Source organism: Rhineura floridana, chromosome 1 (genome assembly GCF_030035675.1).
Source record: "Rhineura floridana isolate rRhiFlo1 chromosome 1, rRhiFlo1.hap2, whole genome shotgun sequence".
Taxonomy (NCBI): Eukaryota; Metazoa; Chordata; class Lepidosauria; order Squamata; family Rhineuridae; genus Rhineura; species Rhineura floridana.
Window position 1 is genome coordinate 281,785,560 of NC_084480.1, and position 27,796 is coordinate 281,813,355.

Consider the following 27,796-nt stretch of genomic DNA (forward strand, 5'->3'; position numbering starts at 1 on the left):
ATTGTGACTTTATATTATTAGCATTTTTGCTTTCAACAGCAATTAGCAATCTCTTGGTTTGCTGTTTGGTAAAGCATCTGTTAATGAGGTCATCTAGTTTAAAATCCCAGCTACTGGAAAATAACAGGGAGGAGGTCAAATCTATCATTTTGTATGTGTTAAAATTATCTGCTCTTCTCAGTTTCCTAAAGAAAAGGTATCTTTGCTTTCCAGAAGAAGTCATTATGACCCGTTACTGGCCTTCTGTATTTTACTTCTACCTCAAGATACAGTATAAGTTCTTTTGCAGTATTGAAATATGACAGTTCAGTAAAAACTTTTGAGCATCTGAGGATGAGGAATCTTATTTTGTTTGTTTTTGTTTTAAGTAGTTCTGAGTTCAGTCTTAGCGAGGAGTTGTTTCTATGGTGGACGGAGTTCCAGGGGTGTTTGACCGAGGAGTGGCTGCTGGTGGTGTGTCAATGGGGCTCCCAGCTCCACTGTTAGGTGTTGCGGAGGAGCTGACTGCTGGTGTCTCTCCCTGCTGCTGGGCTTGAAGTGTCTGTCCACAGATGTGGTGATGTTTCTCCCAGTCCTTATGTTGGCAAAATGAACCACAGTATCGCGCCGTGTTGCAACCGCTGCAGGTTTCACTAGCTTTACGGCCACAGTTCCAGCAACTCTGTTAGGACAGACAGAGAGAGAGACAGGACAAGAAATGTCAGTCATTTGGCTGGAATGTTAACATCAGTATAATCTGTAGAATTAGTACAATGTACTAGCTGACAGTAGAGCTGGGCTTACTGTCCCATGAACAACAAAAGGGCTCCTTCTATTTGCGAAAGTGATTTGGATCCAGTGGAGTTAACCTGCTGGTGGAAGCGAAGAGAATTTTGCCAATTTCAGTCCCTGGTGCCATCTCCCATGTTGTTCCTGAGAGCCTCAACCCTCTAGACTAGACTTTCTAGGGGCACAGAAGAATGTAGGGGAAAAGGAGACCAGCAAAGATAGCCTTCTGCTGACTGCAGCGTCCCCTTAGAGAGGGAGTTCTGCTCTGGGCAGCTTGGGATCTAATCCTTAATTTTGGCTTACTCAAATAATTTAATGCATACATTGCAATCTCAAGTTGAAAGGAGTTGACTCTATATATGCAAGCAAGATTTTGACTCCATTTTCACCCCTTTTACAGATCAAGGGAGTTTCCAAAAGTATATGTGATACAACTCTGGAGCTGACTAGGTAAGGGGTGGGTAGGGGAGAGAGCGCAAGAATCTACAACTTAGCTGCCTGTGCATGAGCTTTAACCTAGAACATCTAAAGAGGACCATAAATCATGATCTACAATGCACCATATGCCATATGTGCACATGCTTTTTATGGTTCATGGAAAGAAAGATCCTCACTCATTGGAACATGGGAAGCAACATTACAATGATCCACAGAATTGGTCCATCTAGCTCAGTATTGTCCTGCATTGGCTCTCTTGGGTTTCAGAGAGGAGACTTTTTCTGGAAATGCCAAGGATTGAATCTGGCACCTTCTGCATGCAAAAATATGTGCTCTACATAGCGTTATGGCCCTTCCAACTCACAGTTCATCAGTGATGAGTTTTCTATGCCACTTTTGCATTCTTACCAACTGTACTTTTAATTACTTTCTCTGTGGCAGCCCCTAAATTGAGGAACGCCCTCCACAGAGTGATGCATCTAGCATCTTCATTGTACATCTTTTGCCATATGCTGAAGACACACCTCTTCACCGTGCCCTTGAAAGTTAAGGTAACTTGTTTTGTGGAACCCACCTCTTTTGCTGAATTTATACTGTTCTGTTCCATTTGGAACAGTTTTATGCATTTTATAACTGGGATAATTTTAATTTGTTTTCATAACTGTGTATTATATTGCTGTTGTCCTGATGTTCTGGTGAAGGCCAAGTAATAAATTGTATAAATAAATAAATAAATAAATAAATAAATAAATAAATAAATAAATAAAGAAAGAAAGAAAGAAAGAAAGAAAGAAAGAAAGAAAGAAAGAAAGAAAGAAAGAAAGAAAGAAACCCAATCAATCTTACAATTAACAACAGAAACTATAGACATTTTACACTTAGAAGTATATCAACTGATGGATCTTATTTGGGAGGATGGAATTAGTGCCAAGTCCTGCTTCAGGCTGCCATACTTCCCAAGAAGGAGGCCCTGAAATGTAACCCCCCGGAATGTCTTATTAAAGAGTGAGGGAGGTTCATGAGGGAGCGTGTGTTTTAAGTATGCTGGGCTCTGTTACTGAAGGAATTCTCAGGACCACCCCAAGACATTTTGCTGTCCGAGGCAAAGGACAAGAAGCTTTCCCCTCATTCCATGGACAAAAGTCAATTAAACTGGTAGATGAATTTTATTTCAAACCCTGGCAATGGCACACCATCCACCATGGCACCTGAGGGCACCAGGATAGCAGAGGGGATACAGGGCAGAGTGGGTGGCACACAAAGGTCTGTCTGTTGCCCTCTCCAGCATCTACCACCTGTCTAATGGTGGGAATCCTTAACGTATTAAACAAAAGAACCCCCGTGCACCCACCATCTTCTGGGTGGTAGCAATAGCTTTTCTAAAAGAAAACTATTAACATATTCAGTCTCACATAAACTTTTCCAAACTCACTAGAGTTTGGAAAAGGCCAGGCCTCTTTAAACATATACTACACAGCAGACAGGTCAAGACTCAATTTGTGGCTGAATGTATCCATCTTCTATATCACAGAAGAACCCGTGAGGATCCTCAAGACACGTTTGGCAGCCACCTCATGATTTTAATACTACATTCTCGTGAAGATGTGCAGAAGCTAGTGCTTTAAGGTGACTTCATAATTAAAAACAATTTCTCCCTTCATTGTGTAAAACCACTGAAAATACACATTGCTGTTTAGCTGGACCGGGCCCATCATAAAGACCACATTAATTATTTGTGACATAAAAGGGAAGAATGGCCTTCGCCAAGTATAAGCCATCCTAGGGCTTTGGTCTTCAACTGGTGGATCAGGACCCATTACCAGATCACGGCCTGATTGAAGATAGGTTGCTACGACTGCACATATACATGGTAAAAATTGGTCCCCAAATGAATGATTGATGTAAAGGTGAGTCCCGGGTTGGAAAAGGTTGATTGCCTTACAGCTTAGGAAACTGCACAAGTGTACTGGACCTCCCTGACTTGAAACTGAACTGATAAATCAGTATACCTATCAGTTTTCATAGCTGGTCAAGCAAGCCAGGTTGCACTGTTGAAATCTCATTTCTTTCTATTAACAAAGGATTGCATTTAAAAACTTCAAAAAGTTCATTCCCTACTTACATTTCATTCTGAACAACGCATTCCTTGTTAAGCATATCGCCAGCTGATGGCGTCCTCCCTTTCGCTCCCTGCCAAGTGGGAACCCACCAGAAAGGATGCCTGCTGCTCACTTCCCTCCAGCTTTGCAATGCCAGCTGGATGGCTGGAGCAAAGCCAGCCGATAAGTGAGATTCCTAAACTACAACAGAAATCCCAGTTACCAGGAAAGAACAAAGACCTAAATCCAAAACACTGTTTTAAGGAAATTAAACATTTAATCGGAGTCAAGTGGCTTCTTTAAAAAATAGTCCCAGTGTTAGATTTACTCTCTCTTTTTGGCACAGGAATGTTTTGGCAGATGCAAGAATAGTTAAGTGTCCAATACTCATTGCTCTCTCTTTCTCCCTCCTTCCCCTTGCTAGATTGAAATCAGATGTATGCAGCACTTCTAACTCAACTCATGCTGATTAAGCATGCAGACTAAACCAGGTAATTACAAATGCATGAAGTGGGATTTTTTCCCCTCTTGTATTTGCAAAAATTGTTCCCATCTTTTAAAAACTCTTCTTAAAAGGTGGAATTACCAACACAGAGAAACAGATGTTTTTTAGTGGTTAAAATTGTTGGGAATACAGACTCCTTGTCTATCATCAGCTGGTTTTGATTCACTGTCCATGGTTTCAGGTTTGTTCTGCCTACATTTTATCTACAGGGAGTGGAGAGGCTTTACGGTAGCTTTTATGAAATATTTTATTTTGAAAGAAAATATAATCACAATGAAAAAAACAAGTTTCCAAAATTATAAATATAGCAACAATGGGGAATTTCTAATAGAACACAAATTTATGCTGAGTTCACTATCAAACTCATGATAAAATACTTGGGTTGCAAACCACCAGACCATACTGCAACTGCACAACCTCCATTAATTTCAAAGGAGCCGAAAGGGAAGCCTTATCAAAACCTCACTGAAAGGAAAAGAAAGTGCTGTTAATAGCCAGTTCCATGCCTGGAGAAAGGTCCCACTTCTACAACCTCTCCCTGGAAACCAGCACCTGCGTGAGTTAAGCATAATTGAGATGCTGAGGTCTGTGCTTCTAAAATTCTAAAAGGTCTCATAGCTCAGACAGACTGTATCCAGGAGAAGGATAGTAGCTCAAGGGTAGGTCCCAGGTTCAATCCCTGGCATCTCCACTTAAAACAATCAGGTAGCAGGTTATGGGAAAGACCTCTGCCTGAGATCCTGGAGAGCAGCTGCCAGTTAGAGTACACAGTACTGGGCTAGATGAGCAAACAGCCTGAGCTACTATAATGTAGTGTCCTATGTTCCTGCTCAGAAGCTGGCTGCTACTGTCCAGGATCAGTCCCTTTATCCCTCTAGCCCAATATGGCCTGATCCAGCTAGCAGTGGCTTCCTAGTGGCTTCACCAGAGGTCTTTCACATCACCTCCTAGCTGATCTTTAACTGGAGATGTCAAGGACTGAACCTGGGACCTTCTACATGGAAAACTCCATGTGCTCTACCACTGTACTATGGTCTCTTTCCCTAGGTGGCAATGACTGATTAATGCAAATGGCATGTTGTAGGGTTTAGCTCCCATGTAGACACAATACCAAATGTCCATGGTGGCCATTTTGTGAGCAGCTAAGCCCTACCATTCTAGCAGTGGGGCAAGTGGGTGACAGAAGTAACCCTCTTTGCCTCAGGAGTAGGGATGGATCTGTCCATTTCAGTTGTCTTAGTTCATTTTCCCAATCTTAAATACAGTTCTCCACATATCTGCAGCAATCTGAGATTTTTTAAAAAAAATCTTCATAAAACTTATTCAGCATTTTAGTGCGAATTCCTCTTAATAAACTCGCAGTTTTGATATATACATTTTTCTGCAAGCATTTTCTCCTAATATAATGCATTTGTATGTTATTTTCACTAATATATTCATTTTTATACACATTTCCCCCTAATATTTTTGTAAGCATTGTTTGGTTGGAGAAATGCACTGCAAGATTCAGGTAAGTCTGAATTTTAAAGAATGCTCGTTTTACTTTTCATATTGTTTTGAAAAGACCAGTTTGATAAATTCAGCTTTAAATGCAAACTGAAATTTCTCCCACATCCATACTCAGGAGGTATACTCAGTAGCTTAGTCTGAGAAGAAGTGCTAAGGCATGCAACTTTCATGCTAAAATGTTCCATATGGATTTTCCCACTCTATGTGATTAGCTTCTCAGGTCATTGTTCAGGTATCTCTACATTCAGAAGTCAGATAGGTGGTTCCCAGAGACAGAGGCTTTTTAGGCATGGTTCCCTTTCTTTAGAATAGTTCATCCAGACACTATCATGATACAGGCACCAGGTTAAGACTTTTATTCACCAAAACAATTATTTTAAAATTGTTTCGGCTCCTTCGTTGGATTAATCTATTTTATTGACTGTTGCTTTTCTAATATTTTCTGTTGTTTATAGTTCATGTTATCGATGATTGCATTTTTATTTTTATTTTTTAAAAAAAATAAGTTGCTTTGGGGAATCTTTATAGAAAACCAAACAATAAATTCTTAAAATAAACAAACACATACATGATAATAGGTTTAATTGATTACTTTCACTGATTCTTTAGATTTCTGCTTAAAGCCTGCCCATCACATGCATGTAAAGCTCAATGGCTTGTAATGGCTGCAGGTAGCTTAAGAGAAACAACAGTTGACAGAGTAGCTCATTATATCAGTATTCAGGTATCTAACAAGAACATAAGAAGAGCCTGCTGGATCAGGCTAATGGCCCATCTAGTCCAGCATCCTATTCTCACAGTGGCCGACCAGATGTCTATGGAAAAGCTGCAAGGAGAACCTGAGCGCAACAGCACTCTCCCCTCCTGCAGTTTCCAGCAACTGGTTTTCAGAAGCAGGGTGCCTCCAATGTTAACCGAAACAGGCTCCCTCCTCCCATTGCATGGATTACTATAGTCTTATTTGGAATATAAAAGCATGTAACTTTTGTACAGTAGGGCCCCGCTAATACGGCAGGTTAGGTACCAGGCCCCCGCCATAAAGCGGAAATCGCCGTAAAGTGGGGCCCCATAGAGTATAAGGGGTCGCGTTGCGCGAAAATGACATCAAAATGATGTCAAAATGGCGCACGACAGAAAAAACCTGCTGTATTAGCGGAACAAGCGCTGTAAGAGCAGGGCCTTTCCCTAATTGAAAACCGCTGCATGAACAAAGCGCTGTAAAGCGGAATGCTGTAAAGCGGGGCCCTACTGTATTTAAATTTGTACATCTTCCATCTTGTCTCTCACATTCATGTATTAAAGTACTGCATTTGAAGACCTAGGGCAAAGCACCTCAGTGTACATTAGCATATAATAAGTGTGTTTTAGAATGTATCTAACAGAATGTTTCTATTATAGCTAGCAGTATAATGCATGTCAAGGGCTTCTTCTACAGATTAGCCAATTGATTTTGAGGTCTTGGTGAAAACATATTGCGACCTTAATCTAGCATTTGTTCTGTGCATCGAGTACTGGAAGACTGTGGCTAGAGGTTGAGGCAGTGTGGAAAGGACAAGGAGCAAGACTGATCCAGCTCCCTCTCCTACCCCTTGCCTCTAGGTATCCTCCCACGGGCTCACCCCGACCCAGGAAAAGTTCTGTGGGATAGCTTGGGTTGCTGGATGTACCTAAAAGGATAAACGCATGATGGCATCACTGAGTGGCAATAGATAAGCAAGTATTGGAATAAGCCCACACAGCTGGTCCTCTCACTTGTCAGCCACCCATTATAAGAACACACCAGAAGAGTGCTGTTGGATTTTAACAAAGGGCCATCTAGTTCTGCATCTTCACACAATGTAGGCAACAGCAAATTTCACTGCTGATTTCCAGCAACTTGCTCATCTTCCTCTTATCCTTTGCATGCAGAACAAATGTGCCCTCCCCTTCATGCATGGAGGTGCCAGATCATACTGGCAATCTTGCAATATCCATGCATATAGTAGACTAATCGAACAGCAGTGGAATTGCCATGTTCAAACTGGACAGTGGGTAAGGGCAGTCTGCACACAGAGATCTGCACCACTGACTGCTTGAGTGTGAACACAGGACACGATATGTCAAAAGGTAAGTACCTATAAGCCCCACTGAATTTCAGTGGGAGTTAAGTGCATGTTTCCATTGAATTTGATAGGCCTAAAGAGCCCTTAACTTTTGCTGGATCTGACTTATGGCTTCTTCAAAGACCATGACAAATAAAAGTGTTGTGGAGTGTCTTTTCTGTGAGGCACGTTGAATAACCTAATGCATAGCAACAGACAGCTATGAGTGCACAAAATTAGGTTTAAGCAATTGCAGAGTTTCCAGTACATTTTCAAACAAAACTCTTCAAGGGAAATAGATAATTGAAATAAATGCAGGAAAAGGAATTATGAACATATATGCTTTTGTTAAAACCTGTTTATAAAGTTATTTTGCTACACTTATAACTGTAATTGTATAGAACAACCACCAAGCTCTGCAAGGAATAAATGGCATGATTCAGTGCCAGACTGCTTTGGTGAAAGAGGTTTGATGAAGCTTGGTTGGTTTGTACAATCTGGGCTTCTAGCTCTACAATGAACACACAGATCATGCATTCTCTTTCATGTTTATCTATTTCTCCAAGCAATGAAAATGTTTATCTGGAGCTATGAAACCATTCCTTTGTATTGTAAAAAAGTTCACAAAAGTTACTAGTCAGCAAAAATGTGTACTAGCTTGCTTATAGACAGAATTGCAAACAGCTTACAAGAAATGAGACAAACTTTCTTCACTAGGACTAATGGCATCACAAACCCAATTGCCACCAGCTGTGTTGCCAACATGGCTGGGCACTGGAGGATGGGAAGGAGAAGGGAATCAGGCAACCAACGACATTAAAAAAATAAATAAATTCTTGCCTGCGTAGACCATCCTTGTAGCCTATGGTTGCTAGTGACTGCTCAAATACAAGTATGGTTTTATGGCACCTTAGAAACAAAACAACCTTATTATAGATTATTATAGAATTTGAGGACAAGAGTCCACTTCATCAGATAAATGAAATGTAATCCTCTATGGACAAGTATATGGGCTATGTGTGTGTTGGGGAAGGATTGTAAACAATGTAAGCAGAAAGCATTGTAAATAGTGAGGGGGGGACTGTACACAGTGAAGTCAGAGGGAAGTGAAATTTAAAAAGTACAGACTATGACAATTATGTCCAAGTGTAAATGAATGTAAAATCATCACAGAGACCATTGACAAGACAGAGTTAGTGATAATATAAAGATCCTGGCATTGGCAAGCTAATTAACATGTACCAAAGTGGTGTGTGAGAAAAATGGAGAAAACAGCCCATTGGAAAAAGGGTTAAAAATTCTCTCCCATAGTATCAGTTCCCAATCTAATTTAGCTCCTGATGTCTGCTTTGAACTACCCAAGGTATACTACCTGTGGAATATCTAACTACAGATTGTTAGAAGAGCCCTGCTGAATGAGTCCAATGGCCGACTGAGTCTGTTTCCCACAGAGGTCAACCAGATGCCTCTTGGGAAGCCTACGAGCAGGATATGAAGGCAATAGCACTTCTCTGCTTGTGTTCCCCAGTGATGTATATATAGTTAGCACAGAGCCACTATGACTAGCAGCCATTGACAGCCATATCCTCCATGACTTAGTATGGAACTAAGAGTAACAGTTTAGGCTGTACTGATGTTGGTGTATATCAAGCAAAATCTAGCGCTGCTTACATAAATGAATCCCTCTGCTCTTAAACTTTAAATGACAGCAGTCAAGATGGCCTAGCCAGTTTGATAATACTCTCTCTTTTAAAATAATCCATTGGCTTATTGTAGACGTCAAGCAGATAAATGATGATGACATTTAACTGCCACTGAGTCAAGTGAACTAAGCCAATAAAACAAGCTGCCAGTCTTCTCTGAAACAACAAGGAACCCCTGACTATCAGATGAACAGAACACACAACAGGGTATGTTTTGTGGGATATCTGGCCATTTTCTGTTGGAAAACAGAATGTTGACCTAGATGGTCCATTGGTCTGGCTCACCATATCAGTTAATGAGTTCTTATGAAGAGCAACATAGCTTCAAATCAATTGGGACAAGATTTGTAAGCTTTGTCACACAGATACACTAGATGATGCAGATAGTAAAAACAGTGTTCATAATCCAACACAGAGTTAAGCACATTTAAGGTCACTGAAATGTTTTACTCTGTTGAATTGTGGCCAGTATATTTATTTCTTTTAACATTTTTATAAAAATAAGTATATTCAGTGTTGCTGACTCCCAAGATTTTGGGGTCCTCAATCAAAGCACTCTGAGTGGATTTCCTTAACCTAGATGAGATAAGGCATCAAACCCACTAATTATCTCATGGTGACCTTCTTGGATACATGGTTCAAAGTTAGTCTGGTGTTGTGCTCAATTCCACTGGCCCTGAGTATATCTAATACACAATCAATAAGGAGACAGTAAAAATGGCTGAAATATATAGGGCTTTTATCACTCAGGTATACACATACACCTGTGTTTTTATTTCATGATCCCATCTGAGGCAACTGACTAATTCTAAGCAATCATAAAATCACAATCTGGATTAAGCAACCTTGAATACCACCTGTGGTCTTGGCTTCACTGTCTTGAATGATTATAGGTTTACATGTTAAAGAACGTCCATGTAGGTGAAATATTTTCTTCACTTTTCTTTTAAAAATCCACTTATAAGAGAGTTATAATATATTTAATTTCCTGATTAATTAGCAGTTATTGCCTATCCACACAGAAAATCACCACTAAAAATGTGGTATAAAAACACAAATCTCTCAACTCTTCAACCACTTTAATTATGTAAACTCAAATATGGTTCAAGTGTGTTCTGTGATAAATTAATGTATGTCAAGTCATTTTGCAAATGCATATAAATATGTGCATTTGCCAACATGAAGTGTAACAATGCTCCATAGAGTTCTTTCATTTAGGTGTCACACTTTTGGCTGTGATTTCCAAAGACTGCTAATGGAGGGATGGTGATTGTTAGATGTGGTGTTTTCAAAATGTACAGCCAAGCAAAATTGCCAAGCAGATAAACCCTACATAATATTGTTGGATCAGCTGCACTTGTGTTTTTATCTGAGCAGATGTCAAAAGAAAAGAAAAGCATCTGCTTCAACTAGCAAAAACTCTACAACCCACATGGGCAATTAAGAGCATGGTATGTGTAAGATTCTTCAGAGTCATTGTACATTGGTACAAAAAGACAGATATTTCAACTTTTTCAATGACCTTGGCAGTAGGTTCACTAAGCTGTTCACCCTTACTATTTAAGTTCATTTGCGCAACTCATAAAGCCAAGCTCAGCACAGCAAGTCACTAAAGGGGAGCATGTTCACACATGGTTTGGCCCCTAGCCAAATAGTCTTCTGATGAGCACATCAGTTTTTGCCTAGCCTCCTTTTCTATAGTTATAAAGAAGTGCTAAAGAAATTATCTGTTGACAAGTTGCTCCAGTTCTGTCCTTTTGCTTCTAAAACATCCTTTGTTCCAATGGAATTAAAATAACTAATTCGCACAACTAGACCAACTCTTTCATTTATGTTGGAACTTCCCCTTTTTTTAGAGCTGTGAGAAAGATCAATTTCATGCTCTGTGCAGTAGCAAATATAAGGTTCAGGTGCATGTTAACTGAACTTTCATTCGAAGGAAATATAGAACAGTGTGGGATTCTGACCTTTGAAAGAAATAGGTTAGATTTAAACACTCCCTTAATTAAAGATGTAGTTTAATCAATTACTTCCTCTTTTGATCCATAGAAGAAGAAAATGAATAACAATGGTTTGAGTGAACCATCCAATCAGTATTGCAAACCATCCTGTTTGGAGAGTTTGCCTGAACCATACTTTCCCCATTCAGATATCATGACAACAATGGTTTAATCAAAAGAGGATGTCCTTAATTAAGTCATGCATGCCAGGGGAAGAAGGAGCATTTGAGCTCATGGTTCATTCCCAATCCTTCAAAGCATGGCTTGAATGCATTCACAAGCTCTATTGAGGCATCTAGTATTAACAAGTGTGGGTGTAACATGGGAAGGATGTGTGTACATGCGAGCCCTGCCCTTAAAACTTCCCTGTGCATGGTGGCTCCACTTCAGGACCACAGAAAGAAGTCTAAGAGTGCTCAGAATTCCCTTTCAGCACTTTATCCTAAATGTGTGAAGGTCTGAAGTGGAGCCAGCATACGTGAGGATACTAGGGTAGTGCTTGTGTGTGCATCTTCCCACTCCCCACTTTAAACCCACACCCCACTTTTTAAACCCACACATGTCCTCCCCAAATGCCTAAAATGGCTATGGAAAGTAAAAGAAATAAGATTGTAAAGTCTGGCACCAGGGATTTACAGAACCGTTCTCTCAATGAATTACTCACTGGCATGAGAGGACTGCTCTAAAATCCTTCAAGCAAGTGGAGCACATGACTATGCCGTGGAAAAAAATATGCTAACATGGTTATACTGTTGCACCTCTAGGGCTCCACTAGCACAATGGGGGGGGGACTGGGGGGACATGTCAAACAGGAGTTAGCTGGCATTCCACGCTCACTCAGAGCTCAGTCCCAGCCTCAACAATAGCATAAATACCTACTAAGGAAGTGGGATAAATGAAAGCACTCTAAAAAAGCACCCAAACCCACAATGGAGTTATGATTCTGACTAGTTCTGTAGTCAATTGCGCTACATAACCAGGTGTATATAAGACTCAGAAAGGCAACACAGGTTTCAAAGAGCTTCATCACTTGGTACATTACCAAATTGCAGAACCCACAATTTGCAACCATGGACACGTAGTTTTTTTAAAAAATGAATCCCAAACTAAAACTACTTTGATTGGTTAGTCCAGGGCGGAGAACCTTTTTGAGGGTCACATCCCCTCATGGGAAACCTTCTGGGGGATTTATGCCAGTGGGTGGAGCCAGAGACAAAAGTGGGCAGAGCAACAGATACTAGACTTATCTTGATACCACAGGCTACCTTCCAGAAGGAGTGGCTCACTTGGTGGGGTGGAGCAATGGCCATAGCCTCTCAGCTGCAATGTCACTACTGCTTAGCAGAAGGAGGCGTGGTGGTGGTAAAGCACAGCCCCAACCTTGCTGCCTAGGAAGCGGCACTGATGCTACTGCCCAGACACTGTTGCTGTAGCTCTGCCCCACTAGACAAGCTGCTCCTACATTCCAGCTATGCAAAACTCAGATATTTCTACATCCATATCCATATCCAAGTAAGCAAGGGGCATGATTATAGATCAAGTCATATTCCAGCCAGGCAAAAGAACTTGAGGGCAGCATGAAGCATATGCATTTGAAAACATATTTTGATACTTTTGTTTGGGGGGAGCTGCATCAGGAATTGTGGAAGACATTGACGTAAATTTATACAGGAGGACAATAATTTAATTTTTAATAGCAGATAGCATCCACAAAGACATTGCCTTGGCATATCTGAGATACAAAATGCTGTTACATTTTAATTTATGTCATATTTAATTCTTCACTAGAACAGTTAAGTACTAAAAAAAAGATATATTTCTAGACACTCTTCCTGAGAAAACTTTCAGATGTTGAAAATCAACTCCTTTAGTCTCCTCCTTATTCATCTGCTACACATTAAGTCAAAACTGGGCATCCAGTGATTCCACAATAGCCTTTCATCTTTGCACATGCCTGGGACCAATTAAAATCTTACTCTCCCTTAAATAATGGATACGTACTGCAGCATGCCGCTGATTTATCTGCCTGTGATTTTTGCCAGTTCTTTCATGATGGGGCAAGTAGCTAATTTGAATCTTTTAACCCAAGTAATTCTGACGTTACCAGTTCACTGACTATATTAAGAAAAGCATTTCAAACAATTAAGAGCATACAAATCCTTCAAAATAAGACAAATGTGCAAAATGTGTAAACAAGACTTCTCCTTGCAAATCTCTATGTTAAGAAATTAATTAAAAGCCATGCTCTTAGAAAGACCTTGTTACATGTAAATGACCGGGGTGAGGGAAGAAAAGACTATTATAAAAAGGAAAGAACAAAATCTTCCCATCAATGTTAAACTGAAAGGAATTATACTTAGCATCTGTTCATTGGGGCAGGTTTAATCGAGACTTCCTTCGCTGCAAGGATTTTACTATTTCTTTATTCTTTAAAAGACACAATAATTCATTTTATCCAAAACACTTCAGGACCAGCAACAAAATGTATTGCTCTCTCTCTCTCTCACACACACACACACACAAACACACACTCCTGAGACCTTGTTATATATGGTACCATATGTCCTATATCACAAAAATCCGAAGTTTTCATTGACAAGCTGTAGTCTGAACTGAGGTTTGCATCTTTATCCCGAATTTACTCCTTGATTCTATTTTTCTTCTGCCAGATGCTGTGTCCCCACCCTTCCCTTCACATATAATCTCTGTAGCTGGAAAAATAAATTCTAATTAAAGAAACATTCTCACAACTCTGCTAACACATTCCTGTCCCCCTCTCCTTAGAGAACCTAGCCTGATGCTGATCATACATACACAGGAGCCTCCTTCTTTTAGTCACCAATAATACACAAGGATTTATTTTCTGCCAAAAGCTGTTTTCATCAGCTGAAAGCTATTTGAAATATTGGAACTGGAGTCCTTATATTATTTTTCAAATTATACACAGTTTGATTTTATGCTTAAAGTAAACAAAAACCGTCAGCCCAAGACTATGCTCCGGCTCATATTTGCTTTTAGGAGAGAGTTCATAAAATAAATTTGACGTGGAGATGTCACTAGAAGGTGACACTTCCCCTTTATTCTTTTGTGGTTACTCACACGAATATGCCACCCCCTTTTCCAATGTGGTGAGATCAACATTCAACCACAAAAGCCCAAAAGTGAGAACTACTGTTGCATTCCCTGTTGCTGTATTTCAGGACACTGAGGAATATATGCTGGAATATTTATGAGAGGGGGGGAAATGGAATCATAATTTGGCATTATAAACTCCACCTGGATTTCTTTAAACTCAGTTTATACTTGCTTTCATTAAAATGTGTTAAGGATAAAAACAGATGAGTAATAAAACACCTAACAGTGCGATCCTAAGTATCTTTTGTTGGAAGCAAGTCCCACTGACCTCAGTGGGGTCTACTAACCAGTAAGCATGGTTAGGGAAGCAGCCTTAAAACTGGCATATTGGCCCTTATGCCCATATCTTCATGGAGAGGGCTGGCGCCAGGCATGCCAGGGCCCTTGGGCACCAGCCTGACCCAGCATACTCCTGCCCACCCACAAGGCCGTCCCACCTATCTTTCCCTGAAGTGTCCCTCTTTAGGGTGGGTGGGTAGTGGTAGCTTTCATGATCCGCAGTGCAGATCGCAGGAGGGAGTTCCAAGGCAACCCCCCACTGCTGCGCAGGCCTGCGCAGGCCACCTGCAACATGCTCTGCCTACCTCTCAAAGTAAATGCTGGTCACTAGGGCAGTGCCAGGCATGCCGGGGCCTATCACGCTGCGGGCACAAGGCTGCCATCAACCAAGATGGCGGCTGAGGTTTCCCTAAGGGCTTGATGCCTCTGCCACCATGATGCCACCACCCACCCTAAGGAGAGGCCCTTCAGGGACCCAGGGGCCCAACCTGGCTGCCCTCTGGCACCAGCCTGTTCATGGAAGAGCACACACTTTGCATGTAGGTTTCAAAGTTTAACCCTTGGTATCCACAGAAAAAAAAGTTTTATCAACAATGACAGCTTGGAAAACCACTGCCAATCAGAGGAGTGGACAAGATGGAACAACGGACTGATTCAGTATAAGGCAGCTTCACATGTTCATGTACACTTATGGTATCGAAGGATGGGTACACTCGCTTGATTAATAAAGCTGAAGGCCCATTCAAATTAGTGTGATGCCAATTCTATATAAATGTCATCTCACGTGAAAGAGGCTGTTTTTCTCCCTGCATAATTCTCGGCAGCCTTGAAAAATTATTTTATATATACTTTTTGCAGAGTTTTCACTTACTTGCAAGGTGGCTGAAGGTTGTGTGTGTGTGAATGAGCATTCTCTTCCATGTAGTCATCTCTTGGTGGTCTGCAGCCTTCCCAACCTGTGCTTCCTCAAAACCACTTGAAGGGCTTTCCTGTAAGTGGGGCACCTGGGAAGGCTGCAGAGTGCAGATCATCAGAAAGATGATTTGTAGATGAAAGAAAGGACACACACAAACATCCTTTGGCCACCTCAAAGTAAGGCAAATGCAACAAAGGCCCTGCATCCCACCAATGAGAATTTCACAGAAATCCCTCCCCTGCCACCTACACACACTGATATTCTTTGAATGTGATCTTTTTTTCTCATTAATTGATGGTGAATGGTCAAAGAAAAAGTACAGGAGAAAATTCTGGCACAGCACTAATTCAAATGAATATCTGGGATCATGTGTTGCTTCCAGGAAATAGGGGCAACGAGGAGGGACCAGAGATAACCAAATCCAAATTCATGTTCAGAGGTGGTTCTATTCACCAACAAGGTCCTTCCCCACAAAACACCACACACAATCGAGACCATACCCTGCTTACTACAAGGAGAAAGCAGATGGGCTGAAAAAGTACCTATAGAGAAAGTACTTTCAACTGTCTCAAAATGAAGGAGCCACTTTTCATGGAGCTGCATTCAAATCCTGGACACATTTACTTGGAAGAGATTCCTCTTATTTTTCCAGTGGAATTATTTATTTTAATGAACTTAAGGATGCAGCTTTAGGTCTACTCAGAAACAGGTTTCAACAAAACAGTGGGATTTACTTCCAGGTAAATGTATTTGGGATTGCAATCAGCCAATTTATGTTGAAGCCACTGGTAGATCACAGAGCATCTCCAGTTACAAAATGGATTGCAGGCAGCAGAGCTGGAATAGATCTCACCTTGAGTATTGGAGATCAGCTCCCAGCCAAACTAGATAGGGACCATTCGCCTAACTCAACTTTTGTCAACTCCTTCTTTTCTTATTGCTTTCCTCTGCTTAAGGCAACGTTCTTGTTTTTTCTTTAAAATCAACAGCTTGCCTAGTGCAAAGACACATGAAAATAAACACGAAGGGAAGAAAACACACTTTGAAAGGGAAACTGAAATAGGGGTAATGGGCTCCACTTAGGCTTATACTGGGAGTGAGTCTGGAGTTGATTTCTTTTGCAGGGGAATGCCTTACCTCACTAGAATCCTCTTGCTGATTGATCACAGCCAGTGCATCCTCTGCCGCCTGTCGCTTGGCCTCTGCCACTGTACGCTCCATTTTAGCTCTCTCTGTAGTAATCATATCATGGGCTTTCCGTTCTGCCTCCGACACTGCCTTCTGCAACTCGGTCATTGCTTGACGTTTTACTTCATTGACTGCTTCCTCTGCAAAGTAAGATAATTTCCCTCAGGTTTACAGGAACATTAAAGGGGTATAGAACAAATGGGCAATGATCCTATGTACAAAATAGTTACATCTTGAAAGTTCATGAGTAATATTCCTCATTCGGGAAAAAGGCTTCACCCAAAGGGGTATCCAAGTTACACCATAGCATTTAGCACACAAAAATGAACAAACACAGCAAAGCAAAGCTTAAGTTTGAATTATTACTTGGGCATTTCCAGCTTTCTAATTTACTTACTTAGAGCCAATTCAAGCACACTGTTTGTGTGGCATAGTCCTCTTATAGGACTATACCACCTCAAGTGCACATGGGAGGGAATTGCTGATTTTGAGTCACTAGCATATCAAAATATTTCTCCATGGAAAGCTTACATGTCAAGGAGAAAAAATATAGCTTAGATATTTTGACATCTTCATTATTAATTATATAGCACCATCTATGTATCTGGCCCAGCCTGCAATCTAAAAACAGACACAACGGAAACAACAAAGGAAGTGAGGGAAATGGAAGCAGAGGGAAATAGGGGAAGAATGTGCTATTATTTCAGTTGTACATACTTTGGCTTAGTGACAGTATGGCAGGGTTTCAGCCCAAAGTTCACATTTCCTCCTGGGCAACCTTCTGAAGGCTACATACCAGTGATGGGAGCAGTCTACATTCCAGTCATACAAAAACCTGTGAATTCTATATACACAAACGTACCCCCTGAGTACTCAGGCCAAGCAAAAGAACTCAAGGCAGGTACAGAGCAGGGCTGGTAAGAGCTATAGCCTAGGGAGAGTCCCAAAGGCCAGATAGGGAGGCCTGGAGAGCAGCATTTGCTATTGGAATTAGGAGACTGCCACAGAAATTGAGATTTGAAGAAAGAAGAGTATGTGGTAGTCTCACTGAGGTTAGTGTCCACACAAAGAGAGATTCTGATATGGGAACACTTTCAAGTAAGCAATTCTCATGTGCATTTTGAGGTGTGTGCTCTTGGGTGCTTGATTTGATCTAAGGAATTGATTGAAGCAGCATGGCCCAACAGGTTTGCCTTCACAGGGTGATTCAGAACACAAGCTGTAGCACCTGCAGTGAAGGATGACGTTCACCTAAATCTCCATCTTCTTACAGGGCTAACTTTGGTGCCAACCTAGGCTCCTTTGGAGGAGACAGGAGATGTTTTGTGATTGCTGCAATTTCTGACATTCTGTAGTGTGCTGCGGAATTCTGTAGCATTCTGAACCTGAAAGATTGCCTCACCCCTATATACCCAGTCAATCACTGTGTTCTCAGGTGAGGGCCTCCTGCAGATATCATCTCATCAGGAGGTCCATTCCACACAACATAGGAAGTGGATCTTTAGTATTGTGGCACCTATCCTTTAGAATTCACTCCCCTTAAATATTAGACAGGCACCATTTCTGTTCTCTTTGTGGCACCAACTGAAGGCCTTCCTCTTTCAAAAAGCCTTTTAAGTAGATGCCTTATCCCAGTCTGTATCTGTACTGAAATAGTTTTAAATATGTTTTGTTGTTAAGAGTTTTTTAAAATATGGTTTTAGTGTTTTATCACTTGTCTGCTGCTCTGGGCTTTCTTTGGGAATAAGGGCAGGATAGTATTATTATTGTTGTTGTTGCTGTTTACATTAACCCTACCAGGATCAACACTGGACTGGGCACAAGCTTTGCCCTAGCCCAGTTCTTCTCCCCGCCCCAAATAATAACATAGAAGACTTCAGTATGAAGACTGCCAGGCACACCAGCAGGACTTCAGAGATCTTAGTGGATATTAGTCATGCAAGTTCTGATGCTTTACAGCCCTACAAGGTTTCAATACCTGATGGAGATGCACCCCCTTCTTCCACATGAATATGCCTGCTTGTTAAGTTCATTATTGGATGCCCTTTCTGAGCTCTGTCGCTGAGGAGGTGAAGGGACCAGACAGAAGATGTTCTTGGATGCATCAGTCTTCCTTTGGAATGAGGTTTACCTAGCACCTCCTCTCCTTATTTTGGCAGGTGAAGGGCTTTCTTTAAAAATCAAAAGCCTCTTTTTTGTTTGTTTTTACTTTGCTGCTATAGTTTTATGTTTCTACCGTGTGTGCTGTTTTTATGTCACTTTTAATATTATTTTATTGTTAATATGTTTGTGTTATTATTTATGTATTCATTACATTTATATACCGCCCCATAGCCAAAGCTCTCTGGGTGGTTTACAGCCATCCAGGAAGCAGCAATTCCAAAAAGAAGCATGTGATTCTCTTAAAGAGGATCTATGATGACATCTGATGAAGTGGAGTGTAGTCCATGAAAGCTTATGCCTTAATAAATGTGTTGGTCATACAAATTTGGAGACGAACTCTTGTTCTAGACTAGCACTCAAATGCATAACTGAACCAGGGCTATAGAACAATGTGAGGATGGTTACAGTGTCTTATATCTAAATTATCTAACAGAAATTAACATAATGCAGCCTGCTTTTTCACACTGGATAACATGACTTGTCATCAATGAGCCAGTTGGGTTTTTTCCTTATGCAAGAGAAGTGAAAGATTTCATGTGTTCAACTGACAACTGAAACAAGTGATTTCTCTCTCTTTTTTTTTAAAAAAACCAACTCCTCTAATTAACAGGGAAACTACCCTCCCCCTGATTTAGTGTATCTAATTTTCATCTTTATTCAAAGCAAAATGACAATGATTAATTGAAAATTTAATAAGCAGTAATTATTAACTTGGCAAACCTAGTACCAATTAACACTCTATTAAAACTAATTATGACATGTTTCATTCAAGTGTTTGCACTTAATTGTTTCACCTACTTAAGAAGCACCTTAATTAAATGTTCTGTTTAATTAAAAACATAAGATTCCTAATAAAAATGTTTTACTGTAGAATAAAAATATTAGAGTTACAAATGTTCTGCGGTTACAGTGGTATCTAGAGTATCCCAAAGAAATATAAATCTAGTTCTCTTTACCTTAGGCCATCACATATCTTAACCTATGAGACTGTTGAGCTCAGAGGGCATGTAAGGTTAAGGCTGAAATCCAAAACAGTTAATACAAAGCAAGCTCCATTGAACTTAGTGGGGCTTACTTCTGAGCAAACATATAGGATTGTACTGTTAATCATACAGGCTAGGATTCCGGTACCTTTTCCAGGTATATTCAAGGGCTCAGTGAGATTTTTGACCCCTCTGCTTCAAACAACATATTCAACAACCCCAATGCCATATTATAAGTGCATCTGAAACTCCTCACAAGGAGTTTGATCTGCGAATGGGTGGTGGTGGTAAAATCCTTGGCCTTAAGTAAATAATACAACGTACACAGTTCTTTAAATGCTGGCCACAACCTTGACATTTGATGCCATATGTTTCGTTAGAACAATTCCATTTGAAACCAAAGGTCTTCGTCATTTTTAAATATGCCCAACCTTTAGTGTCAAAATCCCTATTTAAAAGGCAAGCACTGTCTTCTATACTGTCTTAATAGATTGAAATATATATTTTAAAACATGTGAAGGTAGATGCTGATCATAAAATACATTTATTAAAATATATCTGTTTCCTAGAGAGAGACCGTGTTTAATCTGAAAATCTGATGAGGAAACCATAATGTTCTACAGAAAAAATATATAGAAAAAGTCTTAATTTTTATGAGAGTTAAAAATATGCCTTCCCATTACCTTCCCATAAATGTTTGGGGGAGAGAGAAAAGTCTAGGGGAGAGAAAGTGTAGCTATGCAAGATAGGGATTCATTTACTTTGAATATTCAAGGTGAATTACAATTCTATCTATGTGGCAACAGGACAATAATTTTTGCTTACGATCAAAGCTGCAGCTTGACTAATTGTATATGCAAATAAGGCAATTTATATTTAAATTATGCATTCCTATTCTAGTCCCACCGGCACACACAGATCAGCAAAGAGAATTGGTAGGACATTTGGAAGATGCTTGAATATTTATTACCAACTGCAAACATTCTCTCATCCCTTGAAAAGAAATATATGAAGACAAATCCACAGATGCAAATTTTATTACCATTTTTTATTTAAAAAAAGACAATCTAAATTAAATATAGGTCTTTTATCTTAGGAAGCACAGTTACCAAATGAATACAGTTCTGTTAACAAATGTCTTATGTATTACATTTTATATGAATGAGAGGGGATTAAAAATGGTCAACTATTAGTACTCAGTCCCAGGGATGGACTGTTTCTAGTCCATGTCAGTTTTGCATGTATTCCATCCAGTTTCCATGTTAATTTGAAAAGTGGAAAATCAGTACTTAAATGCATATTTTATCACAAAATATGCACTTCTAAACACATCTTACCTCAATGCACATATTTCTAAATGTATTATATCCTAAAATACGTATTTTTCAATCATTTTGGTACTTTTTTTGAGCCGAGAACTACATCAAAAAATTTGGAGAAGTGCAAAATCTGAAGGATAATTATGTTCCAACCTGCACTTTAGTCTGGGAGATGTCAGTTCACATCAGCATTCACAGAAATCTAATTCCTCAAGCATCCCTTCTCACTCTCAGACTTTGGATTTTATCTATATGTGGACAGGGACTCACACTCAATTTTTAGCTGTTCTACAAAGATTATTTCTAAAAATGTTAATTTTGCTTTGTCAGTCCAGGCAATCTAAAGTAGTCTCTGCAGAATGGAAATACAAACACAAGCCGTCCTCTACTGAGGCTTAATTTTGTGTATGTGCGTCTATCTCTTTCTTTCTAAGATCCTTTTATAATGCTTTGTTTTTAGTTGTTTAATTACTTACATGTCAGTGTTGCTTTTGTTCAGTATGGGGCATTTTATTTTACTGTCTATATTATTATAATATAAATGAAAATCTTCTTAAAATGAAGAGCATGTTTTAAAAAGGGGGGAGGGGAATCCAGACAACTGTCTCTCTTTTACAGACTAAGCATGGGAAAAACATTTTATAATGTAATCTGACTTGTGTGTCTGTCTGCATGTGTATGTGTAATATATATAATATTCCCAAATATACAGAGAAGACACTTAAAATGCAAAATGCCATAAATACAAAGAAGAATACTGTGTAGAGGAATAAACATATATTGATAGGTATTAATGAATCTATAAGCATGATAATCAGTTTGTACATAAACACATGCAGATTGTTTTCTATATCATAAGCATAATGAGAACAGGTATTATGTTAGCTCAGTTGTCAGGCCGCTGTAGTTGTCAGGCCTTTTCTTTGGTCCAGAATTTTGTTTATTGGTATTTCTGCTTGATATTTGCAAATAACTGTAGTTCTCAAAAATGAATGAAAAAATCAAAATCAAAGAACAACAACAAAAACCCAAATGCAGAGCAACGACACTAACATTTCAACACAAACCATTTCAAAGGAACTGTCTGGCTAATTCTCTAGCTGCAAGTATGCCAGTCTAAGACATAAGTATGCTTGTGGTGTGGGGTTCACCAGGTCTTTGGAAAGGTCATAAAGTCATGCCTTTCTGGCAGAACAGCTTTTGCAGTTCATAAACTAATTTTGTTGGCACCTCCTTGCACTAAGAAGATGCCTTAAAGGCCTCTGGAGCACTGGGCTCACTGCAAATTGAGAGGACATCTTACAGATTTCTGTGATAATTCAGAGGGCCCTGGGATCTCCTTTAGCTCTGGGAAGGGAGCCTAAGAGTTCTGCTCGCCTAGCTTTGATGCCATGCTTCCTTCAAGGCTAAACAAGGCTTCTCTCATGTGATCATCAAGCCTGTCACTGCTGAGAGGCATTTGTTGTCTGGAGTAGTGGCAGGAGTATTCTCCTATTTGAGGAATATCTGACGAGGGGACAAGCAATGTCATGAGTGTATCACGGCAGAGAGTCTTTCTAGTCTCATGGTAGTGGTAACCATAATATGATATATACACTGGTCAGAACATGTGGAAAATCTTTGTCTACATCTACATGGCAGCAACTGGTGCTGATGTGGAGACTCTCCACACAATCAGTAGAGTGCAGTTGGTAAGAGATTTACAAATATTAATGCCATTGCAGGGCATGCCATGTAAAGATAGTTTTTAGTACCCTGCACATAAATGCTGTAATTACGAAGGGGCCCCTTAGAATTAGGGCCAATTGCATTCTGTAAAACATGTAAGCTGATGACAGTGTTTGGCTTTAAGATGCTGTCAGAATGATTGTATGTACTAATGAGGTAATGAAGTGCAATAATTTGCCTGGGAAGAAAGGAAAGGATAGAGATTCCCATCAGACTAGCCAACTCAGCTTCGTTTGCAAGGGCTCAGCTGGGCCAAGCAGAGGAGAGGATGTCATGCTATGGGGACAGGAAGAATGGACAGCTTTAAAAGAGGATTAGACGATTTCATGAAGGATAAAGCTATTGATGATTACTGGCCATGATGGCTATGCCTTGTCTCTATAGTCAGAGGTGGTATGCTTCTGAATGCCAGTTGCTGGAAACTGCAGGAGGGGAGAGTGCTCTTGCTCTCAGGACCTGCTTGTGGGCTTCTCACAGGCATGTGGTTGGCCACTGGGTGAACAGGATACTGGACTAGGCGGGCCACTGGCCTGATCCAGAAGGCTCTTGTGTTTTTATGTTATGTTCTTAGAGAATCCTATCCTACCTTGCTTCCACAGAAACCCTTACAATTTACTTATTACATTTATATCCCATTCTTCCTCCAAGGAATTTACATAAGAACATAAGAAGAAGAGCCTGCTGGATCAGGCCAGTGGCCCATCTAGACCAGCATCCTGTTCTCACAGTGGCCAACCAGGTGCCTGGGGGAAGCCCGCAAGCAGGCAGTATTCCATTTTGGACGTCTAACCTTTTTTATCCTCACAACAATTATGTGCTTCAGTTGTAGCCTCTCTCTCTGGTATTGATAGTATATGCTTGATGATTTATTCCTGAGAGTCTAGACTAAGATCGTTTCCATGCTTTTTCGTAGGTGTCATTCCTTTTCAGAAATTGCTGGGATTATTAGTGATTTTTTGAAAACGACCATCACATGTGTGTCACAATAATATGAGGTCTGAACTGAGGCAGCATTTATTGTCTCACCTGCTTTGGATGTGTGGCTTGCGCTTGTTGTACAATATCATCACACTGCTACAAGTAAACTACAAGCAAGTCCTTTCACAGATTCAAGGCAAAAATGAGGCAAGATCGACAACTGGTTTGATTTCATCTGAGTTTTGCCCTGAAATTATATCATGATTCAATGCAGAGATGTAGGGGAGAAGGCTTGCCAATCAATTAAAAATATGATGTAGTGGGTAGTATTAGACTAGAGCCAGGGAGTCCCGGGTTCAAATCCTCACTTTGCCATGGATCTCACTGGGTGCTCTTGGACCAACTCTCAGCCTCATCTACCTCACAGGGGTTTTGAGATGGGATGTAAATGCAATAAATAATCAAACTGTAAAAAAAAAAAGAAAAATGTAGTATGTGCAGCAGCTGGCAGGATTTCTAGTAACAGGAAGACAGGCTTCATTCCTCCTTGGAGCAGCATGGCTCAGAAAATAAAAAGATCTGCCAACCTGTCGACCCCACAAGGCAACTGTCTCACCCTTCTCTTTATTTACAGCAAGTGGAGATGGCAGCAGTTGCAGCAACAGCAAGTGGGGAAGATGGATTTTGTTTCCTTCCTCCCTGTTCCTTTCTGTACTGTTTTGATGGTGCCAAACTGAGCCCATTCCACCAAACTGGTAGACAGTTACATTCCATGTTTGTTTGTTTTTCACTATCTCCTGCTTTTATCCAGTTCAATCTTCCCCATCCCCAGTGAAAATAACATTATTGCTAATGTTATTTTTAATGTCCCCATACTGACAGGGAGAGTAGCTGAAAGGAAAAGAGGGGCAAGTGTGTGTGTGTATGTTTGTTTGCGTTTATGTGAGAGAGATTACAAATAAGACGGAGGGGAAGGAGAATCTTTAAAGGATTATCTTGTGGTTTGGGCATCCTGGGCTTGTTGAAAGGTGGAAGCACATTTGATGAGTTAATATCCAGAGATTAAATGGCAAGCCTAGAGAGTCTCCTCAACTTGGCCACTGACTCAATGCCCATGTTAAGGAGATTTTCTAGGGTTGCCTTTTAATCTCTGGAATATTAACCCTTTGAATACTGTACTTACAGGTTCAAGATTTTTTTTTCTAGCAGAGAGGCTCGCCCCCTCCCACTTGGAACTTGGATCACTTGGATTATTTGAGTGGAAGGTGACAGAGAGAGAGGAAAAAACCCATATAAATGACGGCTGTGCTGTGAGCAAAATCAATGTTGTTTTTGAAGAGATTTAAATAAAAAAATCTGTTGTTGAGGAAAGCTGCTGAAGTTCACATCAAACATGATCTCTCCACAAAATAGTGAACATATGGACTATTGGAAAATCCAGTGCCAAGTCCAACTTCATCAGAATTCTTCCCCACCCCAGTCAGGATTTAGAACAGTGGCACTTGGGATTTGTAATCTGCAAATCCTAAGAGCTACTGCCTTTTGAGCTTGCCTCTCCAAAATTTTCTGAATTAAGTTCTCAACGGGTATCACTAACAGAGACAGCTCTAGGCTAGGTGAACTGATCAGTTCCCGTTGCTTAAAATCCAAATGCAGGCTTCCACCTGAAGCATAAGAACATCATCATAATCATAATTTTATCCTTCACCAGTAGGTCTTAGGGTGGGTCACAATAGTATAAAACACATTGCTAAACACAATTTAAAACAAATTAGATCACAACTAGAGAAGGTCCTAAAAATATACATCTCAAGAGTCAAAAGCCAGGGTGAAGAGCTACATGAAAGTTGTACAGAAGATGCTAGACACACCTGATGGGAAGGAATTCCACAATTTAGAGGCTGCATAGAGAATGCCCTCTCCTGCACTCCCACAACTTCTGAGGGCAGTGGAACTACCAAGAGGCCCCTTCTGCCAATCTTAACACCCAAGAGGGGCTGTAGGGAAGAAGGCAGTCTTTCAGATAGTTGGGGCTTAAGTCATTTAGGGCTTTATACATAATCATGAACACCTTGAATTGGGCCCGAAAATGAACTGGCAACCGATGTAGCTATTTTAAAATGGGTTATATGAGATCTAAATGGAACCCCAGCCAGTAATCTGGCTGCTGCATTTTGGACCAGTTGAAGTTTCTGGCCACCTTTAAGGCAGCTCCACACAGAGCATATTGCAATAATTCAATTTGGATGTTACCAGAGCATGGAGCAAAAAGGCCAAGTAATCTCTGTCCAAAGAGTCCAAAGCTGGCAAACCAGCTGGAGTTGGAAAAAGGCACTCCTAGTCACTGAGGCCACCTGAGCCTCCAGTGACAAGGCTGAATCCAGGAACATCACCAGGTTGTTGTTGTTATTTAAATTTATATCCTGCCCTTCCTCCCAGGAGGAGCCCAGGACGTCAAACCAAACCACAAAAAACACTATAAAACATCATAAAAACAAACATTAAAACACATTAAAACAAAACATCTTTAAAAACATATTAAAACAAAACATCTTTAAAAACATCTTTTATAAAGCGATTTCAACACTGACACAGACTGAAATAAGGCCTCTACTTAAAAGGCTTGTTGAAAGAGGAAGGTCTTCAGTAGGCACCGGAAAGATAACCGAGATGACGCCTGTCTAATATTTAAGGGAAGGGAATTCCAAAGGGTATCTGCCGCAACACTAAAGGTCCACTTACTACGTTGTGCAAAATGGACCTCCTGATAAGACGGTATTTGCAGGAGGCCCTCATCTGCACAGCATAGTGATCAACTGGGTATATAAGGGGTAAGAGGGTCTTTCAGGTATCCTGGTCCCAAGCTGTATAGGGCTTTGTACATCAAAACCAGAACCTTAAACTTAGCCCGGTAGCTAATGGGCAGCCAGTGCAATTATCTCAGCACTGGGGTGACATGTTGGTGATACCCTGCCCCAGTGAGCAGTCTCATTGCCGCATTTTGTACCAGCTGCAGCTTCTGGACCAACCTCAAAGGCAGCTCCACATAGAGCACATTACAGTAATCCAACCTGGAGGTTACCAGTGCATGGACAACAGTGGTCAGGCTATCCCAGTCCAGAAATGTCCGCAGCTGTCTTACCAGCCAAAGCTGGTAAAAGGCACTGCTAGCCGCTGAGGTCACCTGGGCCTCTAGCGACAAAGATGAATCCAGGAGTGTCGCCAGACTACGGACCTGCTCTTTCAGAGGGAGTACGACCCTATCCAAAGCAGGCAACTGAACAATTATCCAAACTCAGGAACCACCAACCCAGAGGGCTTCCATCTTGCAAGTTATGGACCTGATCTTTCTAGGGGAGTGCAACCCAATCCAGGACAGGCTGTCACTCCACCTCCTGGCCTTGAGATACATATTTGTCTTTTCAGCATTCAGTTTCAATTTATTGGCCCACATCCAGCCCCATCACCACCTCAAATACAACATGCTAAAGCAAGTGGCACAGCTTTGCAGTCACAACACTTTGATTTCTCGGTAGATATTGCTTTCCAAATTAAGACTTTTATTTTACTTCAAAACAATAAACCATGAGAAAAATCATGTATATGAAGGCTCAGGCTGAACCATAACTTTCCAGAAGGAAATGTTAAACAAGCTCTGAAACTCTTATTTCTGGGTTTCTTTTCTTTTTAAATACTATATCAACATCCCACCTTCAGACGTAGACACTGCTAGAATTAAAACTATTCTGTGTTCTGACCTGTTCCAGTTTAAGATTATTAATTGAAACTGGTTTATTACTAGCATGCCTCCCCTTCTTATTCCTTACATCAGAACATTAACAAATGCACACAGCTGCCAAACTGCTAGACTCGTGTTTTTAAACAATTCTTACCAGCTTTCTTCCAGATCTCCTCTGGCACATATCCAGAAGCAGGCCTGTGAAGGAATTCCCGATGTGAGTCTATAGGAAGCAGGAGGAGGATAAGGGGGAAAAGAAAGAGTAGTATATTAAGTAATGGTTAAACAGACTTTTTTTTTAAAAAAAGAATGCCCTTTCTCTTTG

General features: G+C 40.5%; 1 protein-coding gene across 7 annotated transcripts in view; it reads right to left on the bottom strand.

The window, feature by feature from the left end:
- Positions 1 to 27,796, bottom strand: part of RUNX1T1 (RUNX1 partner transcriptional co-repressor 1) — a 228,537-nt gene that overhangs the window by 3,733 nt on the left and 197,008 nt on the right. For 6 of the 7 annotated variants that reach the window (XM_061602866.1, XM_061602831.1, XM_061602845.1 and 3 more), the window contains 3 exons: positions 27,626 to 27,694; positions 16,571 to 16,761; positions 1 to 661 (listed from right to left, as the gene is read on the bottom strand). The exon at positions 1 to 661 is cut by the window's left edge and continues 3,733 nt beyond it. In XM_061602866.1, the coding sequence (XP_061458850.1) occupies positions 386 to 661; positions 16,571 to 16,761; positions 27,626 to 27,694 (536 nt within the window). In that variant the 3' untranslated portion in view covers positions 1 to 385. Of the gene's footprint in view, positions 662 to 16,286; positions 16,428 to 16,570; positions 16,762 to 27,625; positions 27,695 to 27,796 lie in introns of all 7 variants that reach the window. The other variant, XR_009759645.1, reaches the window with a different exon arrangement.